The sequence below is a fragment of the Hirundo rustica genome, chromosome Z, assembly GCF_015227805.2.
Source record: "Hirundo rustica isolate bHirRus1 chromosome Z, bHirRus1.pri.v3, whole genome shotgun sequence".
Lineage (NCBI taxonomy): Eukaryota > Metazoa > Chordata > Aves > Passeriformes > Hirundinidae > Hirundo > Hirundo rustica.
The window spans coordinates 41,764,471-41,789,619 of record NC_053488.1 but is presented as its reverse complement, the minus strand read 5'-3'; the positions used below and the strand labels follow the sequence as shown (position 1 = coordinate 41,789,619).

General features: G+C 33.8%; 1 protein-coding gene across 2 annotated transcripts in view; it reads left to right on the top strand.

The window, feature by feature from the left end:
• CNTNAP4 (contactin associated protein family member 4) overlaps positions 1-25,149 on the top strand; it is a 217,261-nt gene that overhangs the window by 167,767 nt on the left and 24,345 nt on the right. For both annotated transcript variants that reach the window (XM_040090884.2, XM_040090885.2), the window contains exons 11-16: positions 1,908-2,014; positions 4,076-4,195; positions 7,013-7,210; positions 10,314-10,470; positions 13,659-13,786; positions 23,473-23,643. In XM_040090884.2, coding sequence (XP_039946818.1) covers positions 1,908-2,014; positions 4,076-4,195; positions 7,013-7,210; positions 10,314-10,470; positions 13,659-13,786; positions 23,473-23,643 — 881 coding nt within the window. The remainder of the gene's footprint in view (positions 1-1,907; positions 2,015-4,075; positions 4,196-7,012; positions 7,211-10,313; positions 10,471-13,658; positions 13,787-23,472; positions 23,644-25,149) is intronic.

Here is a 25,149-nt window from a genome sequence, read left to right as displayed (position 1 = left end):
AATTAATTTTTATAGATGAAATAGTAGGAATGCTGTTTCAAATATAAGAAGTATTTTTTAGAAGATTAGCTTGTTCAAAGAAAGCTGTGTTCTAAATCTTGCTTTGGGGTAGGCTCACAGCATATAATGTAGTTATACATTTACTTGGATGTATCTAGTGGCTACTTTCTATTACACATTACTAAGCTGAGGAAAGGAGTTAATGTTAAAAGATTAAAATTATACTCTTGTTTTCACTTTCATTAAGGTTGGTGCAAGCGTCATGAATTTCATCAAAGCTTTTCATCTTGTGAACCACATTAGGAACAGGGAGTCAAGATAAGTAAAGACCATGTAAAACACAATTTTTGGATAATGTCTGTCAAAAAGGCCTAAGACACAAAATATGACAAAAAAGGCAGAACAGCTGTCAGTGAATGCATTGAAAGACTTGAATGGCAGTTTTGTTAAACAGAGATTTGTATTTAAAATAACTGATGATTAGTTATACTCACAGAAAGTAAAATAGAGCATTTACCTAAGAAACATTAGCATGCATATTTGTGTAATTCTGTCAAACAAAGTGCTTAAAATCAAAATAATGGTAAGCCCGGTGCCTAAATTTTATCTTCAGGTTCCAAAACAAAATTCATTGAGATATGTGTCATCTGTTGACTAGTCTTAGGAATACATTTTGTAAGTGAAATAATATATACAAGATCAGCTCTTTTACTGCCAAAAAAGTCACAGATTTCCTTGAAATTAGGTGACATGTATCAGTTTACTTACATTGCCTATACTTTGCCTGCTACTTCTGTTTTCCATTCCCTTCTGTGAAAACCACTTATCCTTATTTATAAACACGAAAGATAAAATACTTTGAGTGCCATGAGCAGCGAATGTGCAAAGACCCTGATTTATTCACAGGGCAGATGTGTGAAATGTTGGACTTTCTGCAATCCTAATTTAATATTCTCCTAACATTTTTTGAATGAATTTAAGAGCCTGTGAATCTTAGTGGGCATGTTTGTTTGTTTTGTTTGTTTGTTTGTTTGTTTGTTTGTTTTCCTGTGGCTAATGTTAACAGTAAAGTAACTTTTACACTTTCTGACCTGTATCATACACATACATTCAGTGCAGTCAGAATGTTAACTAATTTCTAAGGTGAAAAGCTAGTTAATAATTGGTTGAAGTGTGTCAATCTATTTCAATATATTTTTAGCTGCATTTATAAAATAAAGAGAATTCTTTTCCTGCCAAAATTATTTTATACTTTAGTATAGTCCTAAACACAAATAAGTTACAGTTAAATTTTTTCAGTCAACCATTGTATACCTAGAAGAAAGTAATCAAAAATTTTCAGGGTCTTAGTCACATTACCAGAATGGAAACTGGCTTTACAAGTAGTTACTTGTGTTGTAATGGGCATACTGAACTCTTTCTAAAAAGTAAACACGGTTCTGGAATAAGAAATAGATGTCAGGTGCTGTGGTCAGATTTATTTGTTAGGTGACTTTTTTATTATTATTTTTACAAGAATAGAAAGAAATTTGCTGTAATGTTGCTTTGTTTTCAACACGTTGTTGAAGAAATCCCAGTCATTGCAAAACTTCCACTGAATTATTAACACATAAACCCTTCATTGGTTTATTAGTCTGTATTGAATTGAGGCCAGTTGAACACTAATAACAATTCTGCATCTTACACTTTATTTCTGTTCTCACAAGCTTATTACATAATTAAGATATTTTTAAGCAAAAGGAATACCAGGGAAGAAATTCTCTTAATCTTCTTTTATATTGATATCTTATACCAATGAACTTGATGACTTGCTTCACATTATACTTCTTTTACATTTCTTGCTAAATACAAGTGGCATGTAAGTGAGGAGAAAAAGGAGTGAAAATGCATGTTGTTTTTTGGTTTAGGTGTTTGCCTAATTACTGTGAACATGGTGGTGGATGCTCACAGTCCTGGAACAGTTTCCACTGTAACTGTGCCAATACTGGTTACAAGGGAGCTACTTGTCACTATCGTAAGTCTAAAATGCTTTTTGATTTCTGACTATGCTTTTACTTCTGATTGAATTTCTTTACCACAAAACAAAACAAAAATATGAATTTATCATTCATAAAATATTTTCAGTCATAAAAATACGCATAATTTGTTTGAGGAAAGGCTTTGGGAACCCAAAATATGTAACAAAAAAGTTGATAGAAAGTTTAAGAGCTTTTCTTTCACATTTTTTGTATTTTATATGAGATAGCAATATTCTCTCTCATCCATATAATTTCACTTTCTGAATCAATGTACCATTTAGAAATGGCAAATTCCTCTTTATTCACAACAACTAATAGTTATTATTTCTGACCCAGTGGGACTACATACATGTGCAAAGATAATCACGTGCTAAACCTCAAATATATATTTGTGTAGTTTACTGGGTCAGGAAGTAGATTAGGAGAAAATAAAAAAAGCAGGTTTTGAAGACCTAATTGAATGTAATTTAAGTAATTTCACAGGTTGTGCTTTACTTTGGTACTGCTTTCAGCATGTTCTTGGAAGAAGTTAAAATAAGTATTCTGGCTCTTATATATTGTCCATATAAAATCCATAAAATCCTTTTTGGCAGCTTTTACAAAAATAATGTTTTTGAGAATTTTTTGAGAAATCACTGATTTTAGAGGACCGTCTATTTAAATCTTTCTCATACTAAGTCAACAACACTTATAAATTTATAACAGTATTAAGAAAAACTATGTAACATAGAAAATATGTCAGTAGTAGAGATGCTTTTGAATACCACGGTATTATGGTGTTCAAAGCTGGTATTAAACTCTGATTGATGAACCCAGAATGAAGATGAAGGTGATTTGATTAATTGCAATTTTAAAAAATCACAAATTGAATCATCTGGTGATGTCTATGAGGATGGATGGAGGCTAGGGTTTCCTGATGATTAGGACTCAATGAGAAATAAAATATGAGTTACTGATTTTTTAAATTGTCAAAACCAATAATGAATAATTGAACATTTGTCATTTCTAAATTTAGCTAAGAGTATTTACTGTAAGGAGCCATAAAATTGCATTTGAAAAATGTGCAAATTGTTTATTACGGATATTTCATAAAGTAAAACAGTTGTTGCCATATAATACCCAGCAAAAAAATAGAAAGATAACAATGTTAAAAAAAAGGAAAAAAAAGCTTATTTTTAAAAAGTTGTATAGCACTCATAACTACTTTTTATTATTAATCTAACTGCTCATTCTTTTTGGCAGATTTTTTTAAAGTTTTGATAACTGATAGAGCACAGTTTAGTTTTGAAATGAAAGACAAAACTTTATGACTACTCAAAAGAAATATAACGGTTAAAGAATTTAGATTAATGTGTCCAGCTGTGACATTATCATCATGCTTCCTGAGGTACACTTACAAAAGTGGACTCATACAAGTTGTTTTTCTTCCTCAGATATTTTATATGTAAGAGGTATCACAGATTTTTTTAGACCTAAACCGATACAAAGTATACATGACAAGGAACCAAAGAGCTGTCATTTTGTCTTTGCTTATTTAGTCCTTTTACTGTAATCGCTGACAAGAAACTTGCTTTTCCATTTAAAATGAGAAGAAAATAAGAAGTATGAAAGCCAAAAATTCTTATATTCTACTTTACATTACAACAGCAGGAACAAAAGTCTGATTTGGTTGAGGTAGTTAGTGGGGGTTTCCTCAAAATCTGCTTACCAGGGTCTAAGTAATACCCTTGGCATTCTAGCATTATTCAGCAATTTTACAACCATTTACTCACCCATATTTCATGTTTTCCTCCCAGAAGTTTTGAGCTGGAAATACAGAACAAAATGCTTAAAAATGAATCTTGTTACCTCCATGATAAATAAAATCAAATATGCTTAACCATTTCTAATAAAGGCATAGTTTTGATTGTATTAATTTTTTGACATTCTTTAGCAGAGATCACATATACCCAACTTCTTTTCCAAAAGTCAAGGGTCATGAACTTCTTTTTTTTAATTTCCTGAATAAAATGTAAAATCATGCCATTACATTTATGATGGAATATGTTCTTTTACAGCCATCTATGAGCAATCGTGTGAGGCCTATAAGCACAGAGGGAACACTTCAGGCTTTTACAATATTGATTCAGATGGAAGTGGCCCCTTGGGACCATTTCTTGTGTACTGCAATATGACAGGTGAGGTGATAAATTTCCTTAACTTACAGCTGTGACTGTATGCATGCTGATTATATTAAAACACGAGTTATCAAGTGAGAAGCCTCAGCAGTTCGTGAACTTAATGTAAACATGTGCAATAAAATGAAGGTGACTCCTTACCTCAGGTTATTGGGCATATAATTAGGCATAAAAATTAGAATTATAACAGGATTCAGACTGCGAAGCTAACACAGCATTCCTGGTGTGCTTTGCATAAATGGGGCATGTGTTTCATATGGAGACAATGTCATACGAGTTCATTTTTGCAGAGCAGCTTTGTTTTCACTGAAGTTGCAGCCTCTCAAAGATTCTTAAGAAAATGAGAAATAAGATATATTTTATGAGAAATTTGCTGACTTTCGCTGATAGCCTTCTAAAAAATTTAATTTAGATCTGACCTTTGTTGGGAGGAATATAGATATTAAACTTCATCTTTCAAATTGAAAAGTGATGTTTTGGAGGATACAAATGTAAGTAGTGGGACCCTTGCAGCCTCAACTTTGGACACACTGCTCCCCTTCTGCAACCAGTTCTTTGAACCTGATAGTGTATGTAACTAGATGTTTTAACTGTTGGAGTTTGGCTTTGGTCTGCTTTTTATCAAAGCAGTTAATATTATCTCTGTATGGTATATGGTACATCGGTATATGTCCTTCCAAATAAGCTTAAATTTAAATGGCTTTTTGGAATTTATTGTTGCTGGATTTGTGGCTGTCTCCTGTACTACTTACTTAGCTCCTTTAATTGAATTGCTTTCCAGCCAAAATGACGGGATCATTTTATTGTTCTGTTTGACAAAAAATTATTTTTACACAGTTAAAATGGTTTAAAAGAATACATGAATAAGCTAGATTTGAACTGGTTAGGGTTAGATATGCTGTAAGTGTTGAGAACTTGATTCAGAAACCCTATAATAAGATTTTGATGTTGACTGGTGCATTTTGCCTAGTCTCAGCATGTCAGCTCCTGACTTTGACTTCTACAGTGAACTGTGATTGCTCTCAATAAATATACTTCAGACTTGCACAGGCTCTAAAAGGAAATGTTCTAGTGTCCTGTAAGACTAAAGAGACCAAAGAATCATGGAAGAAAGATGACAATTTTTCTAAGTGGGTATAACTCTCCAAGGTACAGTGTAGTGTCTGATTTATCCCTGTGTGTCTATGAACAGCTGTTCCTGTTTTCCTCAGTCACTCCTTATTCACCACATTAAGCAAACATCATTGATCAGTTTTTCATCTCAAGATGCATTCTGACAGGATGAATCTTCTATATTTGTTTTGTTCCCAGTTCCCTCATGACTGGTATTCCCTTTTCCCACCAGAGGCAGGGAAGGCAGATGCCCATATTTCTTACTACACTGCCTTGTCTTTGCCATTCATGGGGCTCTATTTTCAGGCAGCTGAGAGGGAGGTGCCATTCCCTGATTTTATTCTTGGAGGTCAGTTTCAGAATCAAAAACCTACAGTCCACGCTGTCAATTAAAATGCTACAGACTTTGCAGTTATCTGTTTTTCTTTGTTTTATAATTTTGGGAATGTGACTATGAGCTGAATATCCAGATTTCTTGCCTTTGTTTTTATGATCAGTGTAATGTTTAGGTGTGTTTGTGTCTGTCTGTCTGTATGTTCATCTACCAAAAAAACCCCCACAACAGCACTCAAAACAAAAACAAAAGAATCAAAATTTAAATTTGTATTTCTAGCTGGTTTTTGATGCTCTAATTACATCCTTAATAAAAATTTATAATTAGATAAAAAATATTTAATTTCATTTTTCTGACTAGTACTTATCTCTAAGTGACCATAGTTCTTTCCTCTTTATGGAAATTTTATAATATATGCCATGTGTGGCCTGTAAGCAGCTGATGAAATAAAATACAGGTCTAGTTAGAATACCACTATTAGAATGTCTGAAATATTATATCAATACTAAAATTTTGGAAAAAAAAAAATCTCTTTTTTTTTTTTTTTTTTAATTACACTTGCCATGAAAATGCAAGAACATGGTGACCATGAATCTAAATTTGATTAGACTGTCCCAGATGGGCTTTAACTCCAAGCCTTCTCACCCTTACCTTGAAAGCAGTTTTGGTCAGGAGAGTGAGAATTACAGGTTTTGAAAGTGGGAGCTGAAATAAAATGAGCTCATTTTTTTCCTATTCATAGGTGAAGGATTTTGGAAAAATACAAAACAGAAGAATTATATGACCCTTCACCACGACTACTATATAATTTTAGGTGGCAGTAATAATTCACCGTCATGTAATCTTAGTTTTATAGTAAACACAAGATACTTCTGCTTCTTTGTATAATAGAAATGCCTGTAGGCCATTTTCTCATACAGAATAAATTAATTCAAGCTATAAGGATGTATGTAATGTGGGTAGATTCTAGGATAGAATTAGTGGAGTTTTATGCATCATTTAGCCCTGGGGAAAGTAAAAATAGGGAGTGTTTTTTCCTTCTAATCTTTCATTGCAATTTACCAAGTAAACAATATTTTATTTCTGATACAAATACTTGGGTGTCATCACATATTCTTTCCTTATTCAAAAATCCTAACCAGCTGAATACCTGTTAGAGGCATGGTACAATGATTTACCTATGGATTGAAACTGTGAATAATTTCTTTCATTTTTGCTGAATGATTTATGTCTGTTTCATGGACCCCAAAGGGCTTCCTGTGATCAAGAAGTTATCTTGAAGTTTGGCTGATTTCATCACATGTGCTCTTTTCATTACTAACTTCTGCAACTCTCTCACTCTTTATTACTTTTCACATGTATTTTGAAAGATGCAACGTGGACAATTATACAGCATAACAGCACCAACCTAACCAGAGTTAAAAGTGCTAATCGGGAGAACCCACACACTGTGTTTTTCAAGTATTCTGCCAGCCTAGACCAGCTTCAGGCTACAATAAACCTTGCAGATCACTGTGAACAGGAGCTTGCTTACTACTGCAAAAAGTCAAGGCTTTTAGATAAGTCGTGTAAGTATAGCAGACAAACCTTATTATGTTGCGCCTTGCCTTTTATTTTACTGGCTACTAAAGTTATTTATTTCTAACAAGGCTATGGCATTTTGCTACTCTGGAGTTTGAATTACTTCAAATATTGAATTCTCAGATTTCTGTAAGTTGCCAAGAGGTATTTGAACCAGGAGAATACAAATGCCAATTTATAATGATTTTCTTTCAGGGAATTAATTTCTCAAGTTAATTTCTCTCATAAGACTTTTAAATTAACATTGGTTGTTATTAACAGATCCTGTCTTTTTTGGTCTTCCAAGAATTTTTTAATTTTAATGAAGGAATTAAATTATTAGTGAGAAAATATCTTCTTAAAAGAAAAAAAATAGTGCATAGATAGCAGCAGAAGTTAATGTGTGCACTTAATGTGTATAGTGTGATTACTTGACAAAACACATCAATAACATTGAATTTCCACTGTCCAATATAAACATTCTTTAAAAGCTCAGTAGTTAAAATGTGGATTATTGACCAAATTATAATTGCTTTAAGAACTAAAGAGAGGCCTGATCTACCTAAAGAAAAGTGAAGTTATGTAGTCTATTTAAATTTTAACTCTTACTGACAAAAAGCTGGTGTTAAAAGATTTTACTCTGAACATCTAAGCACTCCAAATAATGCGGAAGTAAAACCATTGTTGGTTACTGTTTTATGAAAAACTACATGAAATTTTTTGACTTGTGCACCAGAAACTCTTAAGATGATAAAAAATTGATTCCTTGGCATTCTTTCCTACTAAGCAGAGAGAATGCCTCTGCGTGAAGCCTCCTCTGGTTCTATGTCTAAGCTCTTTTCTTATACATCCTTTCTCCCTAATTATGGCATGGACATTGCTGGGCTTCTTAGGCTGGTGTTCTTGGAAGAATAGCTGTTTGAAAATACCTCCACAGTACAAAAAAGTGAACCTGCTGCTTAAGATGCCCCAATTAACCTTCCTTTTACTGTGGGCTCCAAATTAAAGCTATGTTTAGATGTTCGAAAGCCTGGATTCCCTCAAGCAGAAAGTTTAAACACTATTTTTTTTTGTCCAAGGAGATTGTATGTAAATGTGCTAAAATAATTCACGATCTATATTGTTATGCTGCTTATTTTTACGTATAGCTGCATATTTATAACATGCAAATAAATGTGCTAAAATAAAGGTTTTAAAAGTGTGCAACCAGTCACCTGGGATAGGTCATCTAAAATTTAGTTTTAAATGCTAAGAATAAACAGACATGCGAAAGTTATATGAGACGTCTACAAATTTTCTAAATTCATTCTTTTTTAAAACAGTTTGACCACTCTCATTTCTGCTGTTTATAATCTTTGCTAGGTATGCCTGAGAAATAGAAAATTTGATGATGGTTACATAATACATTTTTTGGAACGTACAGTCTATTCTGAACTGACTCTGTTTTAGTAATACATTGTATTCAATCAGCCTGGATAGCATTTGCAAATGATCTCATTAAAGAAGTCATTGGTTAATACATTTATATGGTCATTATGAAGAAATCTCTAACAATTTTAATTAATGGCTTTATTTTGCCTAGGCACTACTTTCTGCTAAGGCAGGGGAAAAAATCCTGGCTAATCAATATGAACTTGCAACATTTCAGTAAATGCTTTCTCCTTACCCTGCTGTATGAACAAATAACTGAGACCAGCTTTTAAACATACTCCAGTGTCCCTAGTGGAACACTAGGAATGCTAATTCATGCCTACAATATAAACCTAAGGCATGCTGTTAAAGCAGCAGAAATATTCTGCTTTTTACAGTCTTAGTTGTTAGAACCTTTTTAAAGTGTTGCCTGATAAATTATTTATACACAGTCTCTGGGTTTTTTTCCTCCTGTGATGGTTTGCAGACACAAACACTGATATTGGACATTGATGCCATTATGCAAGCTTGACTTTTTCAAAAAGCTGCTCACACTGTTTTTTGGCCTGCTGGGCTGACAGTTGTGTTGGTAATGAATGCAGTCGATATGTTCACAATCCGAAAGACAGTCAGTGTAACAGAAGTCTTATCTAACAGTGAGGTTTAATAAGCAGTAGCAGTTGTAAGTAAAGTTGAGACTAGAATACATTCCAGCTTCTTTGTGGGGGCCAGGTGCTGAAAATGGAGCTCCAGCAGAAACAAAAAGAAATGCGTCTCTAAGAAACTATAATTTAACAGTACTTGATTTTTTCTAATGCCTTGACTTTTATGCATCCGTCACCCTTCTTCCATCTCATTTGAGATGGTTTGTATTTATGCTTCATATCATTTAGATATTATGTGTCCTGTAGATATTTCTTCTGTTGCTATGCTTGCTTGGCAATATCTTTAAGCTTATTCTGCAGTACTGTAACATTAAGGAAACATACAGTTTTATCATTTTGCTGCCAACAATGCTGACAGGTTGCACCACAGAGAGGTGTAATAGTCCTGGGCAACTTCACTTCTGCTTGCCAGATATATCAACTTGCTTATGGGAGCACGATTAACATGATTTCTGTTGTCGCTGAGTATATAAATTCTGAATCTGCTGTCCATGACCTAACAGCTGTCTTTGGGCATTTCTGATTAACACCACTATTCAGCTGCTTAAAGTTCATCACAGATATGGGTATTAGTACTCTTTGTACTGGGATGACACCATTTCTGTGACTTCCCTCATTCTATTTCTGGTAGTTCCAATGTCTGAAATTGATCTTTACTTGGGAATATAAACTACCCTGATTTTTAGGATGGTTATATTTCCTCTTTCATGGACCATTTTAAAATTAATTATATAAATGGACTGCTTAAGATAAATTATTCAAATATCATGGCTGGCTGAACTAGGTACTGTGAGTTCCCTTTTCCACAAATGCAAGCAAAAATCTGTGACAATCACTTAATACATTATAACGAAGTGTTAAAATGAATAATTTTACCAAGTAAAAGTGGAAATTTATTTTTGCCTGGTCATTTAAAGGTTTTAGATTTGAGCAGTGATTTTTGTCCTCTTAACCTTTTGGAAAAATATTTGGATGGGAAACCTGAGAGAGGTAGGAGACAAGACTGCACATTGATTTTCTCTAACCTGCTTTTTAGATGGGATGCCACTCAGCTGGTGGATTGGAAGAACCAATGAAACTCATACATACTGGGGAGGTTCCTTGCCTGCTGTACAAAAATGTGCTTGTGGACTGGAGGGCAACTGCATTGATTCCCAGCACTACTGCAACTGTGATGCAGACAGGGATGAATGGTGACTTTTTACTGTTGATTATTCACAATACTTTTTTTGAAAAAAAGGAAATAAAGAAAAAATACAGGCCTTAGCATGTTTATAATACCAAGGCAGTTGGAAATATAAGTTGCTGTTCATCTGATTCTTTGCTATAGAACATAATTTTTCACAAAGTTATTGCAATATACATTAAGTATTATTTCTAAGTATTATTCTTTCACTCTCATTCGGGGAATGTTTAATTTTGCAGATACTTGCTAGTCTTCTAATATATTGTATGTTATAGATTAAGCCAATAGTTCTTAAGCACAATTTCAGTTAGTTTTAGACTACTGAATGTAATTAAAGTTAAAATAAAACATTCTGTGAAAAAAGTGATTTTTTAGCATAATTTGTAACTACACTTTAAGATTTAGATTTTTTACACTTTTTTTTTTTTTAATCTATAACATAGATAATTAAAATTAATACTCTTTCTATCAATGAAGCAAAGTACTCATACAGAGTCCTATTCAAAGAGAATGAATGGATTTACAGGATATACATCTTCTCCTTGCCTAAAACTCTCTGGTGTCATTTACAATAACTTTCAAATAAATAACACAGTGGATGAGTTCTTGTTACAATGTCAAATCTGAACTTTGCTTTTCATTTAGTGGAGTCAGATACAAGTTTCTCAACAATAGCTCCAGTGCAGTATAGGATTTGATAAAGCAGAGGGACTTCTCAAATGAAAGCTCTTCTGTTGAAGAAACTTTTACGTTCTAAAAACTGTGAAGCCCATTTAACTTATATAAATCAAGTTCAGTGAGTACATCAATATATGCATTTTTAAAAAAATGCATCAATGTCTTTTTTTTTTTTTTGAAAAAGGGAACATGTAAAGAAGATACTTAGGAACAACTTGATGTGTGCAAAACCAAGCAATACATAATTCTTTTCTTCTGAAGGTCCACCCTTCCTTTAAAGGAGAAACTAGTGAGTTGGGATGAAAAATGCTTATTCCCTCAACATGAGCAGGGAATCTGGCAGACACAGAAATGAAAGTACAATTCTTCACTACCTTCAAAGATTTCTGGAGAAAAGAATTTGCTATTGCAGTAAAAGTCACAGGGTGATATCTGCAACATTTATTCCAATAAAGAGATTAAAGAAACACACATAACACTAAGAATTTCCCTGTTATTATGCTATATGAAAATAAAAGTAGTAATAACTTCTAACACAAAAGTAAGTGTTAGAAGATGAATGCATTTTGAGAAAAAAAAAGCCCAGTTGCTCATATGTGTAAAATACTCTTGCTCAGTTTTGTCATTCATCCAATCCATGCTCATATATAGGTCAATTTATAATGGTAATATATTTGTAAATACAGTAGATGAGAGGATTATATGCAAGTCTTCACATGCCCATCCACTTCCAGTAAGTTGCTGAGATATTTATGAGTGCATTAAATTGAAACTATAATAACTCTGGGTTTATATTTCTGTTTGTATCCACTTTTGACACTTATAAGTAGAGATTCTTCCCAGTGACTCCAGTGTTACAGAGATTATGAATACACTCATTTTGTTTCTTGTGATTAAAGTGGTATTTGATTCCCTGGAGACTACTGTTTTAGATCAGTTGACTTGAGGCTGTTCACTGGGTGGAAAAAGTAGGTGGAACCTATGCTTGTTTGACATGCATTTTGAAAAGAGAGAGCTAGTTACACACCATGGTTTTGAAACACTGTTTTTGACAGTGTACTTTTATAGTGAAATCTATCTTATTTGATACGTTGGACACAGATTTAATGCTAAACTTCTTATTTGACTAATCAAAAACTTTAAGTCTCTAGAACTCTGGAACAGAAATATTGTTTTTAAAAATATCTGGTCCTAAAAATTTAAAAATTGCAAATCCTCTAATTTCTATTCCATTTCCTTTTGTTTACAGCATCATTTTAATGAAGCAAATGCTTCTGGCATTTTGAGGGATTTTTTTTCAGTTCTAAATTAGAAACCTGCAATATCTCACCTCATGAAAAATTAATATTTTAAAAAAACCCACTTTTTGCATTCCTCAGTTAAGCAAAATAGTTTACTAAAAAAAATGTCCACTTGTCTACACTGTGCTCCAAAACAGATAAACAGAAATTGTACGCAGGAGAAAAATGATGATGATAGGAAAGGGAGAAGGGAGAGGAGAAAAAAATCACTAATTTTTTTCAGCAGAAGGGTGGACTCTCTCTCTATTGTCTTCATCCCATGCACTGTGCACTGAAAGACAAGGCTGCTAAGCCTGATGACATTCTCAGAGAAACACGTATTTCTTCCTGAGGTATGTCTCATGTTTAATTGCTGAGCAATGGTGCTTCTAGGTTAATTCTCCTCTCTGAGCTTCTGCTGTTCATACTGAACTATTTGCTTTGCCCTTTAGAGGGAAGATTAAATAGAATGAATGGATAGATTTAATTTTCCAGAATAGTCCTGAGTATCTGAACATTTCCGAGGGTTTAGGGAAAGGAAATTTAGGGCCAAACCTGGTGCTTATGAAATTTAAAAATTCAGTTCTGGCACTAAGTCAACAAAGATTTTAAACAAGGAACTAGGGATAATATTACAAGTACTAGATGTGTGATCTGAGTTGCAGAGCAAAGTTGCATATTTTTTTTCCTGGGAGTTTCATATCTGTAGCATACTGATTTTCCTGTAGTCAGCATGACTGTACATTTCTAGTTGATATTTTTAAACTTTTGTCAAGGTGGAAAGAAAGAAGTTAGATGTACTTGAAAGTTACATTAAGCCATTAAAGATTCCATCTTGATGACTGAGTATGCTCTTAGCAACATAAAATTCATTTGCAGATTTGAGCAAATTCATTGACTTAGGCAGCTATTAGGTGACCATTTATTAAAGAAGACTTTTCTCATGCTTGTGTAGACCATAAAACTACCAACTTCCAATTAAATTCTTTTCATCCTGTCAAATGAGAACAATATCAACTCTAAAACATATGTCTCTATTCACAGTTTTTTGTGTTACACATATACAAACATATATACATATATACAAATTTAGGCAGCCCTTTTTTTTTTTTTTTTTTTTTTTTTTTTTTTTTTTTTTTTTTAAGTTTCTTTCGTTTTCCTCAGGAATGTGTCAATTATAATGAAATATTTATTGGAAACCTTTAGGAGACCTGTGGCTTTCATTTTACCTTTTCAGGACTAATGATACTGGCTTCCTCTCCTACAAGGACCATCTACCAGTAACTAAAATTGTGATCACAGATACTGACAGACCAAACTCGGAAGCCGCTTACAAACTGGGGCCTTTGCTTTGCCATGGTGATAGTAAGTAACTACTGAAGAGTTTTGCTAAACGATGCATTTTGTTTGCAATTACTTTTAAATGTTATTTCTTACAAGCCCAAGACTTCTCTGCATATTCATTCCATTCTTTGAATTAGGAAGAAACCCACCATCATCCAGTGCAAACCATGGAAATTGTAAAAATGTATTTTTCAGTATACACATCAGTAGTGAAAACAATAAGTGTTTTAATAGTTTTCAAACATATATTTTGGTTTATCTAACTGGAATTAAATTATGAATAAAGCATTACATGAAGGGGAGTTCATAGCTGGTTACCATGTCTTGGGGACATACCTTTCACTAGCTATGCATGCATCTATCACAAAATATTGCACATATTATCTCCTCTGAATTTTTATGCAGCTAAGAATACTATATTGTGGGAGAGTTATTCAGGGTATGCAATATCTACATGCATATTTTCAACTACATATAAAAGTTTAAATTATAGAAATTTATACAGTAAGTCTAGGTTTACATTCTGAATATATACAAGTGATAACCAGTATAATATGTTCACCAAAACTGACACCCTATTGAAGTTTTGTGATGGTAATTCTGTCTTTAATAATTTCCCTATTCAATGGAAAAGAGAACATGTTTGGCTTATGCTCAACAGTAATGTATTACACAAAAATTTATGTCTGCTCTTGTTGGTAATCAAAAATTAGGAATTAGGAGAAGAAATGCTATAAACAACCTCAAAGAACTCAACTAAAGAGTTGGATGGGCCATATTTGATAAACAGTTGAGTAAGTTATTGCAATATTCAATTAGATCAATTTCTTTAAATCACATTACCTTATGAGTTTTCATGAATTTACTTGTTATCTATAATAATTATCATATTTAATATATAATAGATATAATATTTAGAAATATTTTTATTCTTTCTGTGATTTTCCTTCTTCATCATATGATGTCATGTTTGGTTTTCAAATTTCTTCAGCTTGTAAGGGAAATACCAGTAAAGTACTGATTTATACTTTTAAGTCCACTCAGGAAAATACATAGCTAAAGAATATATAAATGAGTATGTATTTATTTTTGTGTCATCTCTGTCTTGTCAGGGTAATTGTTCCTAGAAAATTTGTTAACGGATGTGTGTTTCACCACTGCATTCTGATCTTCTTATGAAAATTTATAAGACTTAAAAATCCCACTGGGTTCTTTCACTTCACTAGTCTGACATCTGATTGTGAACTGATCATTTATCCTACATATCATAAGGCTATGATACAATATTATGGTTTAATTTGGAGTGACAGGACCTAAGGAGGTCTCCTGCTTACAGCAGGATTAGCCTTGAGTTGAGATCTGGTGTCTGTGTCAAACTGGTGTTTGAAGTGCCCAAGCCTGCACTCTGTCTGGGCAGCCTCTTCCACTGCTTGGCTGTCCTCAGTGAGAATTTCTTTTTTACGTTTATCAAGCTTAAAACACTGTGCTTTCACCATAACCATTGTCTTTGATATTCACAGCTTACACCAAGGCAAAGACCCTTTATCTGTCTCTTTGATGATTTCCCCTTAGATTTTGGAGTCTGTTATTGGGTTCCCAGAAAACCTTTTCCTTCCCTAGGTTGAAGCAGCCCTGTTCCTCCATCCTGAAGGGCTGGAAAAGTGCTCCAGACCTGAACATTCTGGTGGCCTCCACGATACTTTCTCCTTAATGTTAATAATGTTTATTAACATTCTCCTTAACTTGGGGAAAGGAAATTGAAAGCCCAATGCAGGTGTTCCCTTACAAATGTCGAATAGAGGGCGTAACCACCTCTCTCAGTTGACTGGCCATGCTCATTCAGCTTGCAATGCAGCAGACCTCCATTGTGACCACAGATAGCGAAGCCAGTGACAAAGCCAGCACTGAGACAAAAACACTTAGAGCTTGTGTAGTTCTAGTTACTGGGGGGAAGAGGTTGAATTCCATTACTCACCAACTTCCCAGCTATTATTAGTTACATAACCTGACAGATCTTAAAACATGGAAGTCAGCTATCATCCTCAGAGTAATCTCTAAAACATACAGACAGTTCTGACACACATTGACCTCGCTAACTTCATTTGATGTTTGCTTAGTCTGGGTGATTGAATTGCTGCAATATTTCACACTGGTGATGAATGATCACAGTATTTCTAGACAAGCTGTGATAGAGAATTCTAAAATATCATGGAACAAGCACAAGAACTCAGTCTGAATGTCAGAGAAATATTCTTGTTCATTTTCATACAACATAATATTTGACTTCAAAAATAAGCCATTTTGAACTGAAATAAGTTCAGTGAAAAGATTTCAGAATATAACAGTTCATGGTCATAATACAGCAAAAACCTTGAAAAAAGAACATTGATTTTTATTGTTAAATAATGCAGTTTTTCTAAGTAATTTACATCATAAAGACAGTATGAGAAGACTTATTTAAGGAGGTAAGAACTAAAATTTGAGAAAACACACAATTTCTGAAGGAAAATAATTGTCATAGATTTTGACAAAACCCCAATTTGTTAAGAAAACCACAAATTCTATGAATGTATATAATAAAATATTTAAATACAAGTTATTATATCATTTGTGGCATGGTATACATAGCTAATATTTTATAATGTATAATATATTAAATATTACCCATATTATGAAATTATCATATAAATATTTTATAGCATGATTCATATAAATATTTTATAGCCTGGTATGTAATGATGTCCAGAGAAGGGCAATGAGGCTGATGAAGGGCCTAGAGGGTAAGTCCCATGAGGAGAGGCTGAGGAAGCTGGGAGTGTTTAGCCGGGAGCAGAGGAGGCACAGGGGAGACTTCATCTCTCTCTGCAACCACCTGAAAGAAGGGTGTAGCCAGGTGAGGGACAGTCTCTTCTCCCAGGAAGCCAGTGACAGGACAAGAGAACAGGCCAAAGCTGCACAAGCGGACATTCAGGCTGGACATCAGTGGAATTTCTTTACATAAAGGGTTGTAAAGCATTGGGGGGCAACTCAGGGAGGCTGTGGAGTGATCACCCCTGGCGGTGTTTAAGGAAAGACTTGACAGGGCACTCAGTGCTATCGTCCAATTGACAAGGTCGTGTCCAGTCAAAAGTTAGACTTGATGATCTCAGAGGTCTTTTTCAATGTAATTGATTCTGTGCTATATTCTACATATTAAATTATATATATATATATATATATATATATATGTAGACTGTATTAAAATATATTAATCTAATTACTCATCTACAATATATTATGTGTTATAATAAATACTGAGTGTCACACTTAGTAGATTTTTTTCAATGGCCATTGAGTATCAGCAATGGATTTGATAATGACAATTTTTTGTCAATACTCAGTTTTACAGTTATTGTAAAGAGCTATGAGTTGCAGTAATTTCTGAATTCTACATATTAATTTTCACACTAGACAAAACTGATGAAGTTTAAACTCTCTTGCCAGGCCACTGCTTCTAGCAGCAATTTGAAGCTGCAGAAGGAAAGCAGATCATTATTAAGACTTTTTTCCTAAGCTGAGGTTGCTGACACCCATGAGGGTCTAACTAAATGAACTTTTAATGACATTTACCTTTGGATAGGTGAAGAGTGCAAAAAAGGTCTAGTGGTAAGTACCAATTTTTCAGAAGTGCTGTCAAAAAAGGAAAAATATATTCTTGGATATATAGTGTGATTTGAATACCCTTTAAAGTGGTCATTGTTTATTTTTCCTTCTGTCACTCTCCAGACTAAATGATACAGCTGTATTTCACTAGGGATGTCCGCTACTAATTAGGTTTTTGTTCTATCTGGCAGACATAAGTTTTTCAGAATAACTGACTAGCATACCATGTAAAAAACATGGAGGAGAAGGTTTACTGGTATTTATAATACATTCAGTACTTCATTAAATGACTCAAATCTGAAAGATCATAAATTCTTACTGCATCAATAATCTAGTCCTTGTAGGACAGTTACTTGGGAGGAAATGAAAATTGTTTATGCCCACAGCAAAATAAAGTAGAACCATGAATATTTGGTTGAATTGAATTGTTATAAACTATGCACTCCAGTGACGAAGTTTCCAGGTTAGAGTTACTTATTTGGGTGCTTCTGAAAAGTCATGTATCGAATGCAATCCAGCAGAATTTGCCTATTTATTGTAGCATTTTTTTTCCACTCTTTTATTTAACATTCCATTACTGTACTTGGCTTCTTTAAACCAATGTAAATATAAATATAGTTTATTTTATAAAATTTTTAAAAATGCATTCAGATGTTATTGGCTTTTTTCAGCATTTGTGATAAAGTAACCTAATTATAACATGCCAGGGTGTAGTGAAAGTACTAAAGATATTCTAGAAGAATACAGCCATTTTAAAAAAATCAGTCAATAGTATTTGGTGACAGTCAGTACCACACATGAGTAGCACTCACACTTTTCTGTCACTTTCAGAATGAAGTACCAATTTATTACCAATTCATTTCTATATTCTCTTTTCTGCTCTACAATACAATATGTTTAATAAATTGTATGGTAGGACTGCTGGTATCAGATTTAAAGATATATCTAAATATAATGAAGATCAACATTAACACATATCAGCCAAGCAGGTTAGCAGGAAAGATTTTGAACCATATGAGATTGAACAAAGTCTTTGGTACATTAATAGATAGAAACTGTATGGTCTTTATGAAAAAAGAAGGAGTCATCTCCATTATTTTTTTCATTATTGAAGTAAAAGCTAGATGTTGAATAAATTCCAGTAGAGATAGTTAGTATGAAAAGATTTTTTAAAAACCACCCTTCTATGTTGGGTGTTTTTCATTCTTGTTCTTTTCATTACAAGAGCTGAGTAAAATATTCTGATTTATTACCATGAATTTCCAGTAAGTATTAGGACATATAAATCATCTAAAATACTGAAATATAGCTAATATACCAAAAATAAGTGTATTAAACCGGTAATTATAATCTGTCAGCATAAGACTGATTTTTGAGCCTAAAATAAAATTGATGATATAGATCTTAAACCCCCCCCCCCCCCCACAGATACTATAATGCATTGTAAATATAATGTATCTTTACATTAAATAAAGATAACAGCAATACTGGTGAAGAGACTGATAGACTCTAGTAAGCTATTTGATGGAGTGTCATTTACTTGGCTGAATGAAAAAAGGGGAAACTCAAATGCAAAATGACAGTGCAAGCATGTAAATGCAAACAGATAATATATTCAATGTAAGTTCTCTGTTTGACATTTAAATGAAGAAAGAAAAACCAAATAGTGTGAGCTTTGGATGTAACAGAGACTAACTGTATTAACCAATCTTAAGCGATTCCTTCATTAAAGCAGCACAGTAAATGTCTAATTTAGGAAAAAAAAAAAAAAAAAAAAAAAAAATTCATCTCTCTTCAGTACCCTGAGAAATCAGGGCATTTCTTTCACTTTCAATAGAAGAAGTATTTTTAAACCATGTGTTCAACTCTTCCCCCTTATTTAGCTTTATATAATTTTTTTATTAATTCATATTTGTCCTAACCTCTGTCTAATCAACATTGCTTTGATCCTCTTTGCAGCTTCCTGCATAATCAAGAGATTTAATACAAGTCTGTGATTACAGTTTTACAATATATGAAGAGCATGTAAGGTTAAAGGAGAGCATTAAAGAAGTTGAGGTTCCTTTTTTAGTGAAAGCATTTAAACCTCTTTGCTGAATTTGGGCATAATCTGAGGTGATGTGTTAAATTTAAAATGAGTTTAGAGGAAGAAATTTCAAATAATGTTCTGGAAAGCAGGAAATCAGAAAATGTTTGGGATTTGAAGCTAGAGTGTTTGTGAATGCATACATATGCACTGAAGTTTGAATTTTCCATAAATTGACTTTTTTTACTGTAATCAATTGAATATTTATCCTAGACTAAATTCTCTATTTCAGACAAGAATTGTTTCAGGGAATTTATATAGTCTGCATTATATCAGACATTGAACTAGATGATCACAGTCCTCCCTTCTGATCTTTTATCCATGGAGCTCACAGTTTTAAAAACAACAACAACAACAACACACCACCAACAACAAAACCCCACCAAATACACTGTTTGGTAATTTAAGATCTTTATTTTCTCTGCCTCAACACCCAGCGTCCCTGCTGATAGAATGAAGATACAACCCTTAGAGATATCATGAGGAATTGACACGAATCATGAACAGATTTCAGTTTTGAGTAGGAACTTGAAGAGTGCTAAAATTGCAATTACAGAAGTGTTTTGAGAAGGCTAATTTATCTGTCTTGTTATTATTGTCCATTTTTTATTTTACACTTTCAATTTGGTAAGACTAGTTGATATATGCCAAAACTCTTAAGTATTTTTTTTTTTTCAATAAAAATAACTTTAGAAGGATCTTCCTTCTTTTTTAAACATAAGAAAACTGCAGCGTTACTACTCAGATAAAATGCTAAATAATATTGATTTCCTAACCAAATGGTATTTGACAGTTCCAGAAAACTAAATGGGAGATTGTGAGCCAGATGTCGTAAACTGAAGAAATTCTTTTTCCAACCTGATTTACAATATAAGATACCTTTCCTAATATACTTTTCCTAAGCCTATATTTAACCTGCTTTATTGATAGATTATCTTTACATTCATAAATCACACAGATCTCAGAGCTGAAAAAAAGATCAGTTAGATGAGAAAAGACAGTAAATTAAGAGACAAAAAATTAAAACTTTCCTATCCCTGCCCTCCCCCAAGAACTCCATTTTGATTTACAAATATCATTCAAATGCTTCCTTGAAGGTAATTGTACTGTTACTTTACTGGACTGTTACTGCCACTATTGCCTCTCTTCTAAAGTCAGGCAATGTTGTACCAATTTTGTATAAATTACAGTATTAAACTTCCTATTGTGTTTGAATTACTGGTAACAGCCATCTCATTATTTTTAAATAGCTGTGATACACTTGACTCACAACTGTTGTGAAGTTTGCTCTGTGGGGGCCATGACCTGAAACAGTTGAGGAATATGGGCTTAAAACTGATGTCAATGTGTAAGGCTCCTGCTTTTGTCTGGCAGCACTTTTCAGAAGTTGGTAACTTCAAGAAGCCCATAAGGCAGCACGGGAGAGCGAGGTGCAAAGCTATGCATTCCCTTCCCCTCACATCCATTCACATCTGCCTTACCATGTAAGCCCAATGGCTGCTTTAACTTCTCATAGCTGCCAGTATTCCTGAGTGTCAAAAGTCACAATGAGCAATTGCCAGCAAATGTGTGAAAATCCTGCCACGATGATTATCTAGGGTTTTCTAGGTTTGGGATCCAAACCCTTCCTAAAATAGTAAAAACACTGCTGCAATGAGGGAATGGACTTTAATTTTACTTCACTGGCTGTGGACTATGCCTCCACAGACACTGTATTAACAGGTTTGATTTTGAAGGGAAGAGAGATATTTCCTTTTTTTTTCCTTCCCCTTTCCCCATCCTAAAAGTGGTAATTACAGTTTAGCATAACTGTTTGACTGAGATCAGAACATTATCAGGAGAATATGCAATGAGGGTGATCAATTAGATAAGAAAGTACTGAATGCCTCATTTGGTTTAGAAAGCAATATAGCATAATAAATAAATACCAATGTGTCTGTAAGAATTTAGCAATATTAACAATGTACTCCTAGTTGAACCCATATATGAAGATTGTCCTTATTAGAAAAGGGTGATATTAGAGATTCTACATCAGCATTTTGATAATCAATAACAAAATCTTGCAAATTATTATTGAATATTAGCTTAAAAATAGATAAAACCAGGAAAATATTTATGCTTACTTTTTAAATTTTAAAATTTATTTCTTTGATTTCTTCTACAGTAATTGCATGGATATTTGTCCTACATTCTTTGGATATAGGATAGCTGGCAAATTTCTCTGGACTTCAATGATAACAAGACTCTTTCCCTTGTTATGTAAAACATAGTTATAGTTTGTACTAACTAATCCTAGAGTTGTAAAGGTTGGAAAATACCTTTAAGATAAAAAAGTCTTAATGTCAGCCTTGCACCACCCCTGTGCTCACCATTGAACCATGACCTCAAGTGCCATATCCAGGAATTTTTCAAACACTTTCATGCATTGTGATTCCACTCTGGGAAGTCTGTTACAATGCTTTACATACAACTCTTTCAGTGAAAAAAGTATTTGTCATATTTAATCTAAACTTGAAGCTATTTTCTCATTCTGTCACTTATAACCTGGGAGAAGAGACTGGTTCCTGCCTCCCTACACCCTCCTTTCAGGCATTTACAGAGAACAATAAGGTCCCCATGAGCCTCCTTTTCTCCAAGCTAAACAGCTCCCTCAGCCAGTGTTACTATAATGTAGATGTAGCGCTTCATTCATAGCTGCTATGTTTGTTTACTTTATGAAAAGCTACATCAGGCCATAACCAGACTTCCCAGCTGAGAAGAAATTCATTTTGTGTGGTATTTCTCCATGAGACTAGACGACTGCCGATGGCAAAAGGAAAGAGTCTGCTCTTTGTCTGGGGGGAAAATATTGCTTTATTTTCCAGTCCTGCCCTGCTTGGCTGGAGATCTTCCCAATGGCTCACCGGTGCCAAACCGACCTCGGCCCCGCCCATCCGGGGGCTGTTTCCCCAGGGGGCAGGGCCCAGAGGCAGGGACAAGACACTATCCAATCAGGGAGAAGTGTCAGTGGAAGAGAATCAGGTTACAGATGAGTAAGGAAAAATCACATGATACAGATTACAAATCCGATAAAACATTATATAAACCCAATTAATGCATTACCACAATTTTGTTTCCTAATAACTGGAGTTTTTGTTGCCTGAGCTGAACACCTTTATTCTTGATGAAACATTGTACTACATTCCCAATAATGCCTACCTTTTTTTTGTGGATATGAGACTCTTTGAACACTGCAGCCTGTTCTTAGACCTGGAAATTTCCCTTTGTTTATCAGTTATAAAACTGTAATAAATCGCCAAGCCAAATTCAGTAAATCAAAATTTAGAATTTTATTTTGAGACTTAAACACAGTCTCCGGTAGCAACAATTAAAAGGGACAGCGTTGAATCCCGGGATTTCGGCACTGGGTGAACACGGTAACCAGCTCTGTCAGCCTGTACCCACTCTGTTCACAAATTGGGTCCAATACCGCTGGTTTATATACAGTCTTCTGCTGAGAGCGGGCCGAGACCGTAAGCCTCTTGCTTCTTGGTAGCTTTATTAGATATTTATGATCATGTCCGGGGTCCATTGAATGGATTCTCAAAGCAGAACAATGTCATGATTGTCGTGTCTGGAGAAGGTTTGGAAATGTTAACATCAGGCTGGAACAGATAAGATATCGATCTGATTTAATCATTTGGTCATCAGGGCACCCATCTCCTTTTCCCGTCCTTTTGTGCCTTCCAAAGCGGTTCCCAGCAGGAATTCCTCGTGTCCCTCTGTGCAATTTTAGTCTCAGTTAACCCTATACACAACTTTGGGTTTACTGATCTTAACCCAAACTTAAAATTTTACATGGTATATTATTCCATTTTACAGTGAATCAATTACATATTATATTGCTTAACACGAATTAACTTTAGGACATATATCACAAAACTTACACTAGAAATGTTAGATAACACTGTATCTATCACCCTTTCATTCTGTTAACCAGGAACATTTTGGAATTCAGCTTCCTTCAACACAGAGACATCCTACCTGCATTTCCCCACCTTCCACGGAGAACTCAGTGCAGATGTCTCATTTTTCTTTAAAACTACTGCTTCCTCAGGAGTTTTTTTAGAGAACCTGGGAATTCAAGACTTCATAAGGATAGAGTTACAGTGTAAGTAATATGACTGTTGGTATTTTTGTTGTTGTTATTATTATAACAATTGGATTTAAATGGGAGTATTTAAAAACTTTTCTCTGCCTTTATTACTTCCACTACTACTACCTGATCTTTATAATTATCAAAAAAATAAACAAAAACAAACAAACAAACAAACAAACAGCACTAAGACTAAACAAGTATCCATTTGAAGAAATTTTCTGCCCCAGCGGTTTCCTAATCTAAGAGCACAGCAATCAGCCCCTGACTGCTAAGACTGTTTCTGCTTCTTGTGCTCAGTGCATCTCTGCCACCAAATTCTGTTCCTCCACATTTTAAGACCAGGCATTTTTTGTGGCTGCTGGAAGATTCACTCAGTCACCGTGTGTGACTAAAATACTTTGTGGCACAGCATCTTAAGTCACACATTATATTTTTCTTTTTTTTTTTTTTTTTTTTTATCTCTTTCAGTTTTGTTTCATTTTATTTGTGCAGACACAAATTCTTAGACTTACAAAAAAAAAAAAAATTTGTTGCTTAAGAGAGAATTAAATATTCCCCTGAATCTGACATAAGGTGACCAACTTAAAATGAAACATGTATCTTAATTGACTCAATGTATTATTCTTCCATTGCTCATTATTAAAAGGGAGAGAATTTGAAAGGATGAAACGTCTTTTCATTAGGCTTTTGAATTAATTTGAAATGTCACATTAATTGAAAAATCTTCTGCTTGTCTCATGACTCTGAGAGTTCTTTAGAACACTTTTTACCTTGGGATTAGACAGTTTCTCTTTTTTTTTTTTTTTTTTCCCAAATCAATTTTGTTATCAGACTCCAGTATTTTCTGGAGAAGAGTACAAATAAATCTATATGTTGTATTGCAAAATATTACTATGGAAACGTTAAATATTTTTTGTTAAAAAGTAAATTATTCTGCATTCTCATTTTTTGTCCATGTTAACATTTTCTGTTAATGAAACTAATAGGAAAACACTTTCTGTAAGTAGTTTAAATATAGAATATTGTGTAGTGTTTAATGAATTTGGTTTTCATCATCTCAAACTATAGTGCTGTATTTGAAAACTACCCTGTTTTCAACATTGTTTTTCCATGTTTTTTTGGCAGTATGAACTGCCTTCTGTTAAAGCTTTGTGGACAGTTTAAAGGACAACAGCATTGTAAACTCAGAGTCATGCAGTACAGAAGAAGTACTGGATCAGCACTTCAGTGGAGGCTCTGTGAAGCAATGATGATAGTCTTGTCTGATAAATGATTTTCCATTTTCAAAATAAAAAGTTAAATCCTAGAAGCGTTAAGGGAATGCTTAGGAGAAATTAATTTATTCAGACATTTGTCAAAAGACTGAAAGTTTTTCTTCAGAATAATATGAAGACAGACTCATGTCCCTTGACCCATTATTCATGAACATATAAACCATTCTTATGGGTTTTAAATTACTTTATGTGAGTAGAGAAGTGTGAGAGAAAGCAAAAGGCCAACTTGTAATTTCAGCATTTA